Raw genomic sequence first — 15,515 nt, forward strand, 5'->3', positions numbered from 1 at the left:
TTTTAAAAAAAAAAAACAACAGCAAAGGGTTACAAACCTTTTAAAGCCTCAGGTTAAGAGTCTAGCTATAGCTTAAGGGTATATACAGTTCTCATTGCTTCAGTTTAACTACAATAGCCTTAAGAGAGAAAAAAAGTCTCTGGCACCACTTAAGTACAGTCCATATACCGGCCCTAAGCAATCAGCTTCAAATACTTTAAAGAGGTACTTAACACAATAGAGTTTATACTGTAATTGCAGCTTTTCCTCCAATTTCTTTGTATACAGTAATTTTCACTTTGTGTTGCAAAGAAATGCAGAAACCCCCAAAGATTCCTAAATGCATACCCTAGGCTCAGCAACTACACCTATTAAGTGTGATAAATGTATCTTGCAGAAGCTACATAGCATGCAATTCCTTGAAACCATCCTTCTACACCACCACCATAACAGGTGTAACAGTAAAAGGGATGTTATCAGGGGGATAGAAATACCAAAGATCCAGCTTCTTCATTGCAAGGCCCATCCTTTAATTTATTTCCTTTATCTGCATTTTCAGTATAACCATTTACAAGTTCCTTGAAGATTTCTAGGCGTCTTTCAGAATCTTCTTCAAGCCGCTCTTGTTCACGAGAAAGGCACTCTCTATAGCAGGAAAAATAAGTCAGCTAAAAGCCAGACAGTATGAGCTGCTAAGAAGTTATTAGTACCACTGCCTATAAACAAAGATATCCTCCCTGACTATTTTGGAACAAGAGCCATACACAAAAAACAGCATTGCTACACCAAAATAGAAGTATCTCTCACACACACCCTCCACCCCTGAAAAATGAGGAGACAACAAATATATACACAGATTATGGTTAGTACTTGCTACAAGCATTTTTTCCTAAGTTTCTTAGCCAGAATACCTGTTGGGAGTATCACTAAGGCTGCAATAACCAAAGAATTTGCAAGTGTCACTCTTTCTCTAGCTGTCTTACCAACAAAGGTCTTCTCTTAGGGAGAGCCCTACAGGAACAAACACTGCTTACAGATTTCACACACCCTATCCACCCACCAAAAATCAAAGCCTTTCCTACACAGTATTTTTCCTGAACTCATAGTCCAAACAGAAACTGATCTACTAACAGAGCCAGTAAATCTAGCAGAGGTCTCTTACGGCCAAGAGACAGTGTTAAGAAACAAGCAAGTTTACTTTCATTTTTTTAACCAGTAACTTTAAAGCCATTTCAGGCTAACTTACTTGAAATCTGTCTCCCGCTCAACAAAATACTGGGTAAATTCTTCTGCCACTTCTTGACGAATTTTCAGTTCCAGCAGTAACTTATTCTTCTTTTCGGTAATAAGTTTGTCCTTCAACACTTCTATGAGATTCAGCAGTTTCTAGAATTACCATAAGTTTTAAGTTTTTCAGTTTCTCGGAACTAAGCACTTCTCCCCCCCATTCCTCAAACACTACAACACTTTACTCTTCCAGCTGGCAAAAGTTCCTCCAGATTTTTTTTTTTTTTTTAAATAAGCTTACTCATAAACAGGAGGATTCATAAATAGATTGAAAGACCTGTTTGGTACCAGCACAGCAATTTTTAAGTTTGCACAGAGCAGGCATTTGCAAAGAACATTAAGTTTGTTGCAAGAATGCTTGAAGTTGTCTTAAAAAATAAAAAACAGGCTTAATCTCTACATGATTTGGCTCTTGTTTTCCAGATGCTCATTTTTGGGACAACATCAATAAAACCTCCACAAAACAGTCTCTTGTCCTCTGTTCCCTCTTCCTTGTCTTCCCTAGAAGTGGCTAAAACTGCTGTTCCTTAAAGAGCGGTTTTCAGAGGTATTTTTGTGCATAGAACACAAAGGAACAGTCTTTTGTATTGCTAAAAACCAGGTAATACATTTGCTGTGCATTGACCATAAATTACCAAAAGGAGGGAAAGCCCAATCTGCAATTCTTACAGCTCAGTCTGTATTTAGAAATATTTCATACAGTTGTCCCACAATAGGTACTAAGTACTGAGTAATCCCACTTTTAGTTCTTAACACTGAATTTAGTTACAATAAGGGTGATCAGCAAAAAAAAAAGTGAGAGATCAGAAAAACTGGGAGAAGAATACCTTACTTCAAGACTCCATGACACACTAATTCTTGAAGTAGCCCTAGCACATACCATATATTCTTCTTTTCCAATAAGAACTTTGGTTTCTTCATGTTTTTGCACTGATTCTTCTCTTGACATATTATGCTCTTCCTCCACTTCATCATTATCTTCAATCACATCTTCTAAGCTCCTGTCCCATAGGATAGTAGCACTTCTCCTTGGGACTGGCACTTTAGTGCAAAGCAGTGATGATTCTCTTGCCGATGTCTGGAAAAATGACTGATCTTGGGGAAGCACGGACGTGTCCATAACTAAAACCTATGCACAAAAAGAACAAAGTCATCAGTATTTTTTAAACCTCCACTAGCACTTCCAAAAGACACCCATTGCACTTTCCTATAAGTCTCCTGAGCACAGTACTCCTCCAGCCTACTCTGTTCAGAGTCACTACTTAGATCAGTTTCCACCTAGAGTAACAAGGAGTCACTTTATATAAAGCCTAGCCCTTCTTTTGACCCCAGGAACAAGCCTCACTAGCTCAACAACCTACAAGAGGGTTGCCACCTCACAGAACAGATTTCTGCATTTCCTATACTTTGAATTTCTAGTTGCATTACACAGATGTCATCCTACAAATTCTATTTCTTGAACAGCTGCATTACCCTTACAGTCTGCTCCTTCTAGTGTTGTACTTAACCTGCTGAGGTGAGCCCACATTTCAAAGGCCTGGATCTATTGCCCTTTGCACATATTTAACTGTCAAACAGAAGTTTTCCATGGTTTCCACTAAGGCTGCAGCGCTGAGCCACAATAACCATCTTCCAGCTTTGCCAGGGTTATATCACTGCATTTGTTTCTACTCGTTCTGCTTAACCTGCACCTTCCTACTGAAGCTTTTATGGACATTTCAAACTCTTTGGTGCTGAATTTATCTTATTGATATTTCAGGTAAGCAACATTCCAAGTTAAGATAGCAATAGTATATGAGGCAGCTAGAATTGCTCCTAGGCAAGAGCATGTTATGAATACAGAAAAATGTACCTAGATCTCAGTGAATTTCTTCCAAATACAGCACATGTCTTTTTAGGCTGGACATTTTATAGGAATTACAGATTTCAGTGCAAGATGCTGCCACCCCACACTTCAAAAAAAGTGTCCCAACAAAGCCTTTTCAAAAGGTTTTCAAGGAAATAAAGCCTGACTAAAAGTAATTAGAAAATATGATTGCAATATGAGACAGAGAAATCCAGTAACTAAATTCATATTCTTAGAGTGAAAGAACCTCCTCTTTGAATGCAAGTCATAAGTACTGATAAACAAGATAAACTGCAACACACTTACTTTTTGTGCAATGGCTGAGAACTTTAGCACATTGAGTGTTTCATCATACGTTGAAGCACATTGGCTTATGTTTACTACCATGTATACCTTTCCCTTTCCAGTGAAGAATCCTTGAAGGAAATGAGTTAACTTACTCTCCCGAAAGGGTATGTGGTGCTGCAACCTTTAAGGACAAAAGAACAGATGACCATAACTTTAATAATTTCCAGTCAGTGTAAGAGCTACCCAGCCCCAAGACTTTAAAATATTTATAAAAGCATAGTCTTTAAATTAAAGTTGTTTTGGACCAGATACAGCTGTTTGTGAAGAGACTGCATGACTGTTGCGACCACTGTTTTAGCCATTATCTCAGACAGGCTATAGCAGTACAATAAACAGGAGCACTTAAACCAAAAGCATGTTCAAACATTTAGCCTGGGATAGGTCACAGCCTCATGCTACATCAAACTGTACCCCACCTCCCTTTTCCTTTCCACATTCAAATGGACATGTCTAGTTGTAAGCATGCAGTATCCAACATGATCAGAGGTCTCTCACTCAGTATCTCATCTGTGATAATGGACAAAAGCAAGTGCCTAGGCAAGAATATAAGTATACACCAAACACAGAAATAGTTTTCAGAAGTTTTTCCTTAATCCCCCAGCAATTTGGCATTTCCCAAATCAGAAGTTACACCCTTGAATTTAACAGCTGGTGATGTAGTTTTTGATGCTTATTGGAAATTTTATGAGAATTCCTAAAAATAGGACTAAAACACACACTTGCCACTTAATAGGTTGCCTGCATTTTGGACACATGACAGCTATTCAGTTATACAAATAGCACTACAAAACTCAGCAAGGTAGTGACACTCCTACCAGAATATATATACAGCTCATAAGTAGCTTTGCTGCAGGACCAATAAGCAAGAGTCATTTTAAGGAAGTTACTACTTTCTATTCAATTTGCAAGGGGTACCTATTAAGACTTTAAGAGATCACGCTTCAGAGTATTTATTCTATATCGTTAAAATTCAAGTTATTAGAATCAGAAAAAGACATTCTGAATACATTAACATCCCTCTAAGAGTTGTTAGTTTTAATGCATCCTTCCTATCTGGAAAGAAGAGGAAGAGAAGACAGACCATAAATTCACAAAACATAGGGTTAATCAGGAATACATGCTAGCAAAGCTTTTTCATCTTATGGCATGATAAGACTTTCAACAGGCTGTCAGGAACAGCGTTATGGGGTAAGTGAATTTGGCAAAGCACATCCAGACATATCAATAATTGATCTTCAAATGAGAACCTGTGGAAAAAGCAGTTCCTGGACAGTTACATCCAGCTGTGACTCTATATTGTACTGGTTTTTTAGACAGCTAACTCTTTGGTATTATTATACTCTGATTTAGATCCCCAAGCTACAGCATAAATAGTGGAAAGGCTTTCTTTTGTCTGCATATGGTTAGCTAGATCAGGAGGAGAATGTTAAAGTTACGTCAAGATTTAGAAACAGACAAGTTTTGTCAAAGAGTACATGCTTAAGATAGCATAGCGATATCCTGCTGAAGAAAAACGTTACACTAGAAGAACACAGAAAATGTAGTTAGTTCACACAGGAGTAATAAAAGCCTGAAAATTTAACTCTTAACTATGACACTAGTGAGAAGGGGGTTTTAAACTTATTCTAAAGTTTGTTTGATAAGCCAAGCTCAGAAGTTAAGTTAACTGCCAAAATCTATGATAGCATGTTTAAAGGAATTGGAGTGATTTAATTAAAGAGCGAAACAAGGCAAGATAACTTTGGTAGATTTACAGTACAGACTTTGCAAGTCTATGCATCTTTTCTACCAAAGACTTAGTGTTAGCATTGTATACTGTAAACAGTAAGTTTTAAACATTGTAAGCAATCCCTAAAAGCCACAGCCAGTTTCCAATTTGTAAAAGGACTTACTTTGACTGTTGACAGTTCTTGAGTGCATTAATACACTTGCCTAGAATCAGAAGAGAGGTGTTTATATTTCCACTCTCTTTCAATCTATCACCTTCATTGCGGGTCTTGGTACACCTTTCTGAACCAGCAAGATCACACAATGACAATCTGAAAGCAGATAAGGAAAATTCACTTCATCTACTTTGGAACATGCACAAATTACTCACTTCTGAAAATGATCACTTTTCTTTGAGGAAGACTTTATTTATCTTCATATGCATGAACACTTCCATCCTTTTCAATGTTGCTTCCCCAATCAAATTTCACACTACTTCCTGCCAAACCCTTTCCCAACATGCTTCCTATTTCCCACCCCTCCCCTGTCCTCTTCCGTCTGAGGACTCACATGAATTCAGGACTATAGCAGTGTGGAACATTGTGCTGAACAGAGGGGACAAGATACAGAACAGCATTGCCACCTGATGGCGTGAGGCAGAGGCCTAAGTACTGCGTGAGTGGGGAAGCCACTACACATGCATGAGACTACCAGGGAGCACTGGGTGTATAGTGCAGTACCAGTACACCAACATGGAAGATAACTGACAACTTCACCACAAAAGAAGAGGAGCACTCTGCTCTGAACTTACTCATTGACTCGCATCACTCGTGGTGCTCCTGAATCTTCAATTTTTAGAATCTTAACCGTGAATATGCTGTGACTATAAAGGAGAAGTTTAAATCAGAGAAGTGATAAAGTAGACAAATACCTTCAAAATACTTTTAGCCTCCACAACATCTGTTCAAAACATTGTTGAATCTGTCAACATATCTAAGGATATACTCTATCAGATACACTTTTAAAGAGATACTTATGTATCATTTTGCTTTTTCCTCAACTTTATTTCATCTAAAGTCTAAGTGCTCTTGCTTGAAAGAGAGTATTTGATAAAACACTGTTAACTTCTGTACATATTTCTTAGTGAATAATTGAATCATTTTGGCTTAAAGCGTTGGGTCACACATCACTAAAGGATGCCAAAGCTGAAACCCAGAAATCTAGAGCTTGTAAAGCCTCTTCCCCTCCTAAAAGCCACAAGTTATATTTCAATTTCTCCTTCCTCCCACAGACCATCCTATGCCCAATGTTATTCCAAGTATTTCTCACCTTCTGCTGGAGGAAGTATTTAGTTTTGTGCTTGCAATACTCTGGTGTTTCAACCCCAGTTTTAGAAGTCTAAAAGCTTCTTTAGAATTGGAAATCTGAACCCACTGCAGATCTGTAGGAAGGACAAACATGATAGTCTTGGAAATATCATTATCAGAAAGAAGTGATTGAGGGGTAACATATGCATACCAAGAATAATACATTTACTTGAGGTGTACAACTGTTTTACTAAGCCTGCTTCAGACAGAAATTATATGACGACAAGTAAGATCAAGATTCCTCCTTCCATGGGAACAGAAGGACAAGCATATCACATAATTTTGTCCTATTAGCACACTAAAATACGTTCCATTCAAATTGAGTGAATCATTAACTGGTTTTCCTCAATAACATCAGGAGCAGCCTTACACTTCCAAGCTTTACAGAAAAAGATTATGGTGAAGCATAGCTCAAACCAAACTGTTTCCTACTTCACACATTTCTCTAGTTTTTGAAGAAATGAAGGAGTTTGGTTTATTGTCCAATTCAGCTTTCTGAATCTACAGTTTGGCATATGAAAGACAAAAGCAGCAGGCCAAACACCTACAAAAGAGCCTTTGATCTAGAATTGCTATCTTGACTGTTCAAAGAACCTGTAACAATTAAACATGTTTCAAACCCTATTTTTTCCATGGCCAGAAACCAACATTGAACTGGTATTTCAGTTAACTCCCAACCCAAAACAAATTATATCACAGGTTTGAGTAAACCAGGGTACTGTAAAGTGTAATCCGTAGTCAGAATGACCTTTCGCATATATTTTCTGAAGTCTTCTATACAGAAAATACTAAAAACACAACCCCAAAATTGCTGAGCCAATTATAACTATAGTTCAGAACTCAGTCTTTTAAGAAAATAGAAAACACCAAACCAACAAATTTGTTAATTGTTTTCAGTAGCTCTCCAATTTCAAAGAAATATCGAAACAGTGGAGTGCATGCAGGCTTAAGAGCTACAGTCACAAACAGAGAAAACTCTATTAAAGGTACAATACTCCTATGCATGTAGATTGTTGCCTTTCATGCTCAAGGAGGAAATTTTAGTGCCACAGTGAATGCGGTCAGGAGTTTTCTAATCTAGAAAGAAAGATTACAGGAAGACTGACTTTTCAAGTTATACATTTGGCAACTTGCAATGTATTCTAATCACCTTTTACATAAGAACACCCCTTGATGTCTTGAGCAAGGCGTAGTGTTTTTCTTTTCTTGTCATTTGACGTAGGAATCAGTAGATCATAAAAACATTCATTGTAAATCTCAAAGAATGAAACCCAAATAGAAAACTTCACGTAATTTTTCACAGTTGTGCTAGATTGTTCCGAGCCTTTTAACAGTTCTTCCAAATCTGCCAAGTACAAAAATATTACTAGTCAATACAGGCCTAGTAAAGTGAATTTAATTAAAAAAATTAGTAAGTGAAAATCTGTATTACAACAGCCTTCTAAAAAAAAAAACAACAAAAAACCCAACACTTACTCCAGACAAGACTCCATTGAACTTTTACCCCCTTTTCTTAAGTATCTGCAAGTCACATATCCTACATATTTGCAAGGAACACCTACTCTACCACTCCTTTACCACTTTCAAACTCTATCAAACATATACAGCTTGGTTAGAATTATTCAAGACTCTTCAATGTCTTTAAAAGACAGAGCATTAAACTGACAATTACACCTCATTCTGACTTCTTAAATCAAACCTAGTATTTAGGTAGTTTTTAAATGCTGGAATTCAGTTTATCTAATTACATACTGGTACTCTAAAAGCCTGTCAGGATACTGCTAGGGCCCATAGCATAAGTAGTACTACTTTTTCTTGCTATATTTCATTTAATGCCCGTTCAGGTATTCTCCTATCCATTTTATCCTTGTGTTTTCCACACAGATAACTTGCTCACTATCCAATTCAGTCATAAAAATGCCAAGCAGTCATTTTACTATTAACATAGGCCGGAAGTCAGTTATTGACCTTAAGAAAGCTTCTTTACCAACAAAACAGCAATTCTTTAATATAAAACATACCCTTAGAATCAACTGGTGCTTTGTTGTTGCTGCTATTTTGATGGTCCACCTACAAAAGAGAACAGAGACTTTAAGATGTATGGTTGCCAGTACATCACCAGTTACTTTTCTAACAGCCCTGTTGTCCTAGTAGATAGGAAGACAGTGTCATCGCAGTATACCAATACAAAGACCCTGGCAATACATCATGCCTAGTTCAACACACCTGTACACTCCTATCAAAAGGGTTGTTCTTACCTTAATACTCATCCCCGACACTTCCCTTACATCAGGCCCTATCACGGTATACAGCATTTCAGCTTGCTGAACCAGAAAACTATCCACAGAAAAACAAAGGGGTAGGAGCCTACACAGAAACAGGGCAAGTTAACAGGATGATTTGCAGGAGTCTAGTTGCAGTTTACACATTACTCTTAACCTGATGAATCTAGAGAGTCCTGAAATTTATTACTGATATTTTGCTAATTCAGGATTCTGTATCTTATGGGTTACTAGGTCAACCCTCAGAAGCAAAAGGTGAATGTAGAACACTCATTCACTTAAGAAATTAAGTGAGCAACTTATTGCTTCATGCTGCATTTTTACTGTGAAACACTTCTAAAGTCCAGGTTTTAGAAAGAAGAAAAGTATTCTTCAGCTAAGCTCTTAAAAAAAAAAGTAAAACAAATCCCTATGGCTAGAGCTCATAAGGTTCACACATATACACTCTGTTCCCAGTCTTCTGTTTGGTGGTGGGTTTTTTTGTTCAGTTGGTTTTTTTTTAGGCACAGAACCGCAAAGAATTACAACTCATCTACCAAAACCAGTATGCTTAAGAGAAGAAACACAGATTAAAGAAAACAAGTGTGGCTCCAGTCAGGTTTAACGTTTTGTCAAGAGTATATTTCATATAAAGCTGGAATTCCATGAAGCAATTCCTGAAATAGTCAAATACTTATGTAATCAAAACTTTAGGTTTAAGCTTTACACACATAAACACCCACCCTAACCTGTCTCTGTTGAAGTAGATGCAAATTTGCCACCAAATTTGTAAGCTGAAGTATTGTTCTTACAACCAGTTTTAGAAACTACAGGGGACATATGTGTGTATTCAAACACACATGACAGGTTTTTCTGAAGTCTTAAAGACTGCTAGAGTTAGATTTTTACATGTGTGTGCGCTTTTGAAGTGAAGTCTTGAAGAATTTTGCTGCCACCTGCCTTCCATACTGGAAGAGTTCAGTTAACTAAGTCATGGATTAAAAAATAAAAAAGTCAAGGTAACTGATATATTCTATCCCACAACAGCCAGAACTCCCCATTATAACCCAGAATATTACTAAGGAGATGCTTAATTCTTTTCACTAAAAATAAAAAAGCACAATAACATATTTATTCTTCCAATTTCTAGTAAGTGCTCAGAGCTTTTTTCCTTCCATTCATTTCAGAATTAAAAACACCAAGAAAAAGGTATGCTTATACAAAATACAAATCCCCATAACTGTAATTGGGCTATACAGCTTTAGAATTCCAGGCAACTCATGAAAGTTAAGTGTATTTCTGGACTGCTCAGTGATCTGTTTAAGAATAAAGTCCAGCAGAAACCCATTTTAATTTTAAATCTTTACAAGTCCACTGGCTTTATAGCTCTGCTGTTTAAAAAAAAAAAAGTTTGCGTCCTTTGAGGATATTTGCCAAACTAGAAGAGGGGAACAACCTTGAAACCATCAATTTCTTTCAAGTATCCTGAAAGACAATAAATTGTTTAAAGGAGCAGACCTACTAGTGTCCCCACAGATGGAGAAACTGTTTGCATTCAGTCCTTATTAAGCACCAGTAACCCCAGAGGATAAGTTACCAGGTGTCAAAGCTATAGAAAAAAAGCTTAAGAGTTTACATTCTATCATGTGTTCAGTTACAAGGCAAAAATCCACAGGGGAACAGGTTTCATCAGCTCTATTGCTCACTTTACTGCTAATCTGAATAGGTGGCCAACAGCAGAGAGACATATCCATGCTTAAATATAGATAGTCTCTTCCTGTTGAAGAATGAAGAGGGTTACATTGAGATCTAAAGATGTGCATGCTCTTCAATATAGAAAGAAGTGCTCCTCTACCTCTTTTGTTAGGCGAAGCATTGAATTTTTAATAGTGATTTCTTCTCTAACTTGTTCTTTAGTCAGCTTTATATAATCTCTACACCGATGGGGTTTGAGATCCATTGCTGTGTACAGCTTTCCTCGGATACTTTTAAACAACATATCCATAGTCCTTGGCAGAATACCAACATCATCTTCTGTCCCTGAAAGCAATATACAAAAGAAAGATCCTGATTATTACTGTGAACAAGGTATACAGATAACTGAAGACAGAAGGATAAGCAATTCTAATCTCAGGACATACATGAGTACTTTGGAGGCCACTTACAGCATGAAGCAGTGGCTTTCTTGCATTCTCAACTTCACAGAAACATCATTAGAGTGTGCTGAAAGCCAAATACTTTTCAGAAACAGCTCACACTCTAGCCCTTAGGACAGTAATGAGCATAAAACAAAACAAAAACTGCTAGGATATTCTGCATAAGCTTAGCCTTCAGAGGGTTAAAAAAAGAAAAAAATCAAACCACAATCAACAGACATTTATAGAGTTGCAATTTCTCAATTGCATTTCATAGGCTGTCTTCACTCAAGTAATCTTGAAATACAACTGATAACTGATCTCTCAGCTGCAGTCCTGTAGCAATTCCACAGACCCCACAAAAAAGTTCCAGAAGCCTTGTGAAGACAAACCTTTTCCAGTCCCAGAACAGTTTCTCAGAGCACACCAGTTTTGCACTTGAAAGGCAAAAATGAGTCAAATAAAAGCCTCAGTGCATGCTTGATCTCTCCGAACCCTGATGCAAGTTTAAAGAAAGTTCACTTAACTTTGATTTCTAAACCAGAGAAAAGAAAGGAAGAGAGGAGGTAGTGGAAGAGAAATACTGTCCTATCTCAGACTGACAGCATCATCTTCCAGCCTTGATAATTTCTTCTACTGCTGAGACAGATGAGATTTTACCAGTTACATTTGTCGCCTTACATTTATTTCTCCTTATCTTCTCTCCATCCATTTTTCATTTGTGTAACGCCACTTGTAATTCAACTTAACATGAACAAAACAGTCACTGGTAAACAATGACCAGTCCTTAAAAACTGCCTCATCCTTCACTTAAGTCCTTTGTCATTGATTAAATATAGGCTTCTGTGTAATACCAAAGTGGAAAGCCTATAGTGACAAAACTGACAACAACAGAAGAGGAAACTATGGCACACAGGAGGCAACATTCTGCCCTGCCAATTCCTATCATGAGTTGATAGTTAAGTCCTAAAAATATAATACCATGAAAAAGCTTCCAGAGTTTGAAAACACATGAATCAAAAATTCTTGAAAAACCACACCATGCAATATACCCCAGACCAGTCAAGCATGGCGGAATTGTACACTTTCGGAATTTTGTTTTTTGTTATTTAACTATTATTTATTAGGACAAGAAAGAGCATGCCATTATTGCTCCAGATTAATGATATCTGAAAGTACTGGGAGTAGTCTTTAGTTATAATCCACCTAACAACAGATCACTTGGAATACAGTGGCACTTCAATAAAGATCAGTTTCATATGGCACAAAACTCATTGTCCTTCTACTACTTCCCATGTAAAGTGGTAAAATAAATATAGTGTAAAATAATTAAAGAATACATCTTCTGACCAGAAAGGATATTGAGCTTTAACAGTACCGAAACAGTGCATGAGGAGACAAGGTCTCCTAGGATATTATTAATAAGCTCAGAAACTTGAGGCAAGACAAATACTCGGAAATAATCAAACATGTTTCAAAAGATTTATTCTCTACCTATAATAATGGAAACAGACTCAAATACTATTCCTTAGATGAAGACAGTGCATAGAAGATGCATATGACCTTTATAAGGCTAATAATAAAAAGTATCCTGCTATATACAAGATGGATTTTCCTAACTCCTCCTCCTCCCTGACATTCTAGATACTTGGAGGAAAAAAGAAAGTCACACACACCTGGTTGTGACTATTACAGCTTTACAAAGCAATATCACTGTATGTTTACATAAACTCTGGCAGTGGTTATGCAAACTCTGTTGGAAGTTTAGTGATACTTGTTATGGAAGAAGTCTTTCAAAGGCTATTTATTGACATTCAAGAGAAGACCATATATAGGGTCTAGAGTTTAAATAAAGGAAAAAAGTTATAGTATTTCTACTAGAAGTAATCCCCACTTTAAAAAAAAAGTAAGTTCATTCAAGAGCATATTTCTACTTATACCTTGGAATGTGTAGGTTTTCCCAGCGTTTGTAACACCATATGTAAAAATAAGACGATTATATCCGTCTAAGAAATCTTGGACTGGTTGCTTCATGGTACCTTCAAAGAATTCTTCTTGAGTTGTTTCAGGTCCAAACACCTGAGCATTACATCAAGAAACATCTTTATTTTGTTTCAGCAATTGTTAGAGACTTTCAAAGAATCTTTTAAATTCTCTATGTTTATAATCTTGAAGACTATCAACAGTTTAAAAATCTAGTTCACTTGGTATTAAGCTAAACAACTTTTTCCAGGAATAAATTAAAAACTGTAAGAGGCAATTCATTTACTTGTGAAAATGTGAACTTCTGTATCATCTGTCCAGCAGTTTTTTCACTTAATCGATTCAAAGAGTTTTTGGGGGGCTTCAGGATGATGCTTGTTGAGTCTTCAAGTGAAACACAGTCCTATTAAAAGGAAGCACAAACAATGCAGGCATGAAAAGCATATAAAGAGCTTAGCTTACAGGAAAAACAAACAAACATACATTTAAAGGATTTTTAAACTAAATAAATGTCACACCTGCAATTCCTTTTCTCTTTCCAACGACGTAAGTGGCCTAACACGCAGGCAAACTTGTATATGTCCCTTAGACTCCAAACTGCTCCTCTTAAATAAAAAAAAAAAGTTACAAATTTGACTAGATTCTTTGTTTGATAACTAGCATGTTAAGTCAGTTATATTTTCACCAGGCTATTTTGAACTGACTTATTTTATCACACTGGAAGCAGAAGTCATTTACTACACCAGTTTTTACAAATGCTCAGGCCCCTGCAGAAGTTCACTGTGATAACTTACAAGTTAATAATTTCGCAGCATATATGTATTCACACTACACTCAGGCCAACTAGAGATCAAGAATGAAACCCACAAAAACATTCTACCATTAAGCTGCTCTGAACTAGCAATTAGCCTCATTAACAGAGGTCAGGTATCAATGCAGTGCCACACAACTTAAGTTTAATCCTATGTATCTCCTCCAAATTAAAAAACATACTAAAGATGCTTTTCATCTTCTCTGTAAAATTCTGATTATTCTTATCAATGAAAGGACTAAGCTTATTTTTAAAAAAATCCAAACCATGCAAACATTAAAGTTTTCTTACCTGGCTTGTGTCTGAGCTTGAAGAAGCCAAAGAAAATTCATCAGAGAGATCTGTTTTAATATCGTCCACATCTACTGGTCCTGTTCTTTCATGTGGCTCAACACTAGCAATATAGGATGGTCTGAAAGATTTCTCATTATCCAAAGTCTGTTCCATCCTACAAGATAAAATAAAACTATTTTTTGCTCTTTGATCACATCATGTAGAGCTTCTGAAGTCCCTTAAAAGACAAGTCAACTTCCGACCAATAGCTGCAGTTTCTTTAACAAGAAAGCGTTCTTCATCCTATTCATAATTTACATAGGAAGTTTCTGATAGTTGGGGAGAGGGTCTGCAGAGGGGTTCACATCATGATGGAACAAGAACAGCCACCCTTCTTTCAATGAAAAGCAACTGTTTACCAGGTAAAAGCCTTACAAATATACCACAACCTGGCTAAAAACCATGTCTGACAAAGGAGATATAATAATAAAAAAAAAAAAACCCATGTTGTTCCACATCCACTTCATCATCCCATTATAGTATCCATTTAGAACAAGAGCCATTGCAAGAGTAACCCAGACTTCATGGTTATCTCCGCAGGACCCGATAAATATTTGGTATTATAAACACAATGTAGCTTAATATAAGACAGAATCCACAAACATTCCAAAGACTAATAAATTCTTTTAGTTATTAAGGGGACACCAGAAAATTAGAAGACCTCATGCCAGAGTATAAGTTGCAGTATTGCTTTTTTAGTCATTTTTTTCAGTCATTTTACAGATCAACAATTAATTTATTAATCCATAATTTAATGATTTTCATGCATCTTGGAATCCAGGCAGTGAAAATTTGCTATAGAAAATGAGAGCAATCGATATAATATTGATAGTAGACAGGTAAGTTTCAGAATAACCTTTAAAAAGTGTGTTTTATATAAAACTATCAGTGTATTTTGTCTGCACTTTACTCTCCTATTGCTTTTTCCAGTGATATTACAGATGTGACTCGGCAGCTTTTGTTACAGATTAAATTTAAAAATTATTCATTGGGCAGTTACTCACAGACTATGGCAGGCAGTGTTCTGGCAATCAGACACCTACCACACGGCTTCCTACAGTTTTGAAGCTTTGGACACAACAATTCAATGGTCTTCTAACACTACATTCCTGTGTCTATGCCACAGAGATGCATATACATTGTCTGTCTAAATACTAATGGAGAACATGTGGTGTTCATTAAAACAATGGACAGACCAGGGCTGATTTAAATCCCCTTTGCTCAGGAAGTGTTACCTATTAAGGAGCCATAACATTTTTGTTCCTCCTCCAGCATAAAACCTGAAACATGTCTGCACTTCAGTCTCAAAACACTTAACTGCTCAGTCTTCCTATCTAGCTCGTAAAGGCAGAAACAGACCTTCACAAAGCTAGACAAACATCATCAGACTGCAAATGAGGTAAAGCTATACATAAAGTAAGCAGCAATGTTTACTTTGTTTAATCTACAGTTTTTGTC

At 36.7% G+C, this 15,515-nt stretch overlaps 1 protein-coding gene across 1 annotated transcript in view; it reads right to left on the bottom strand.

Annotated features, from left to right (window-relative positions):
- KIF20B (kinesin family member 20B) overlaps positions 1-14,171 on the bottom strand; it is a 39,694-nt gene extending 25,523 nt beyond the window's left edge. The window contains exons 1-14 of the mRNA XM_086466539.1: positions 14,016-14,171; positions 13,432-13,518; positions 13,200-13,316; positions 12,871-13,009; positions 10,651-10,835; positions 8,556-8,604; positions 7,685-7,879; positions 6,497-6,608; positions 5,979-6,050; positions 5,353-5,499; positions 3,419-3,581; positions 2,147-2,395; positions 1,226-1,365; positions 474-624 (exon numbers count right to left, since the gene is read on the bottom strand). Coding sequence (XP_086322665.1) covers positions 474-624; positions 1,226-1,365; positions 2,147-2,395; positions 3,419-3,581; positions 5,353-5,499; positions 5,979-6,050; positions 6,497-6,608; positions 7,685-7,879; positions 8,556-8,604; positions 10,651-10,835; positions 12,871-13,009; positions 13,200-13,316; positions 13,432-13,518; positions 14,016-14,171 — 1,962 coding nt within the window. The remainder of the gene's footprint in view (positions 1-473; positions 625-1,225; positions 1,366-2,146; positions 2,396-3,418; positions 3,582-5,352; positions 5,500-5,978; positions 6,051-6,496; positions 6,609-7,684; positions 7,880-8,555; positions 8,605-10,650; positions 10,836-12,870; positions 13,010-13,199; positions 13,317-13,431; positions 13,519-14,015) is intronic.
- Positions 14,172-15,515: the final 1,344 nt, after the last annotated feature.

The sequence above is a fragment of the Leptosomus discolor genome, chromosome 6, assembly GCF_034619465.1.
Source record: "Leptosomus discolor isolate bLepDis1 chromosome 6, bLepDis1.hap2, whole genome shotgun sequence".
NCBI classification, from domain to species: domain Eukaryota; kingdom Metazoa; phylum Chordata; class Aves; order Leptosomiformes; family Leptosomidae; genus Leptosomus; species Leptosomus discolor.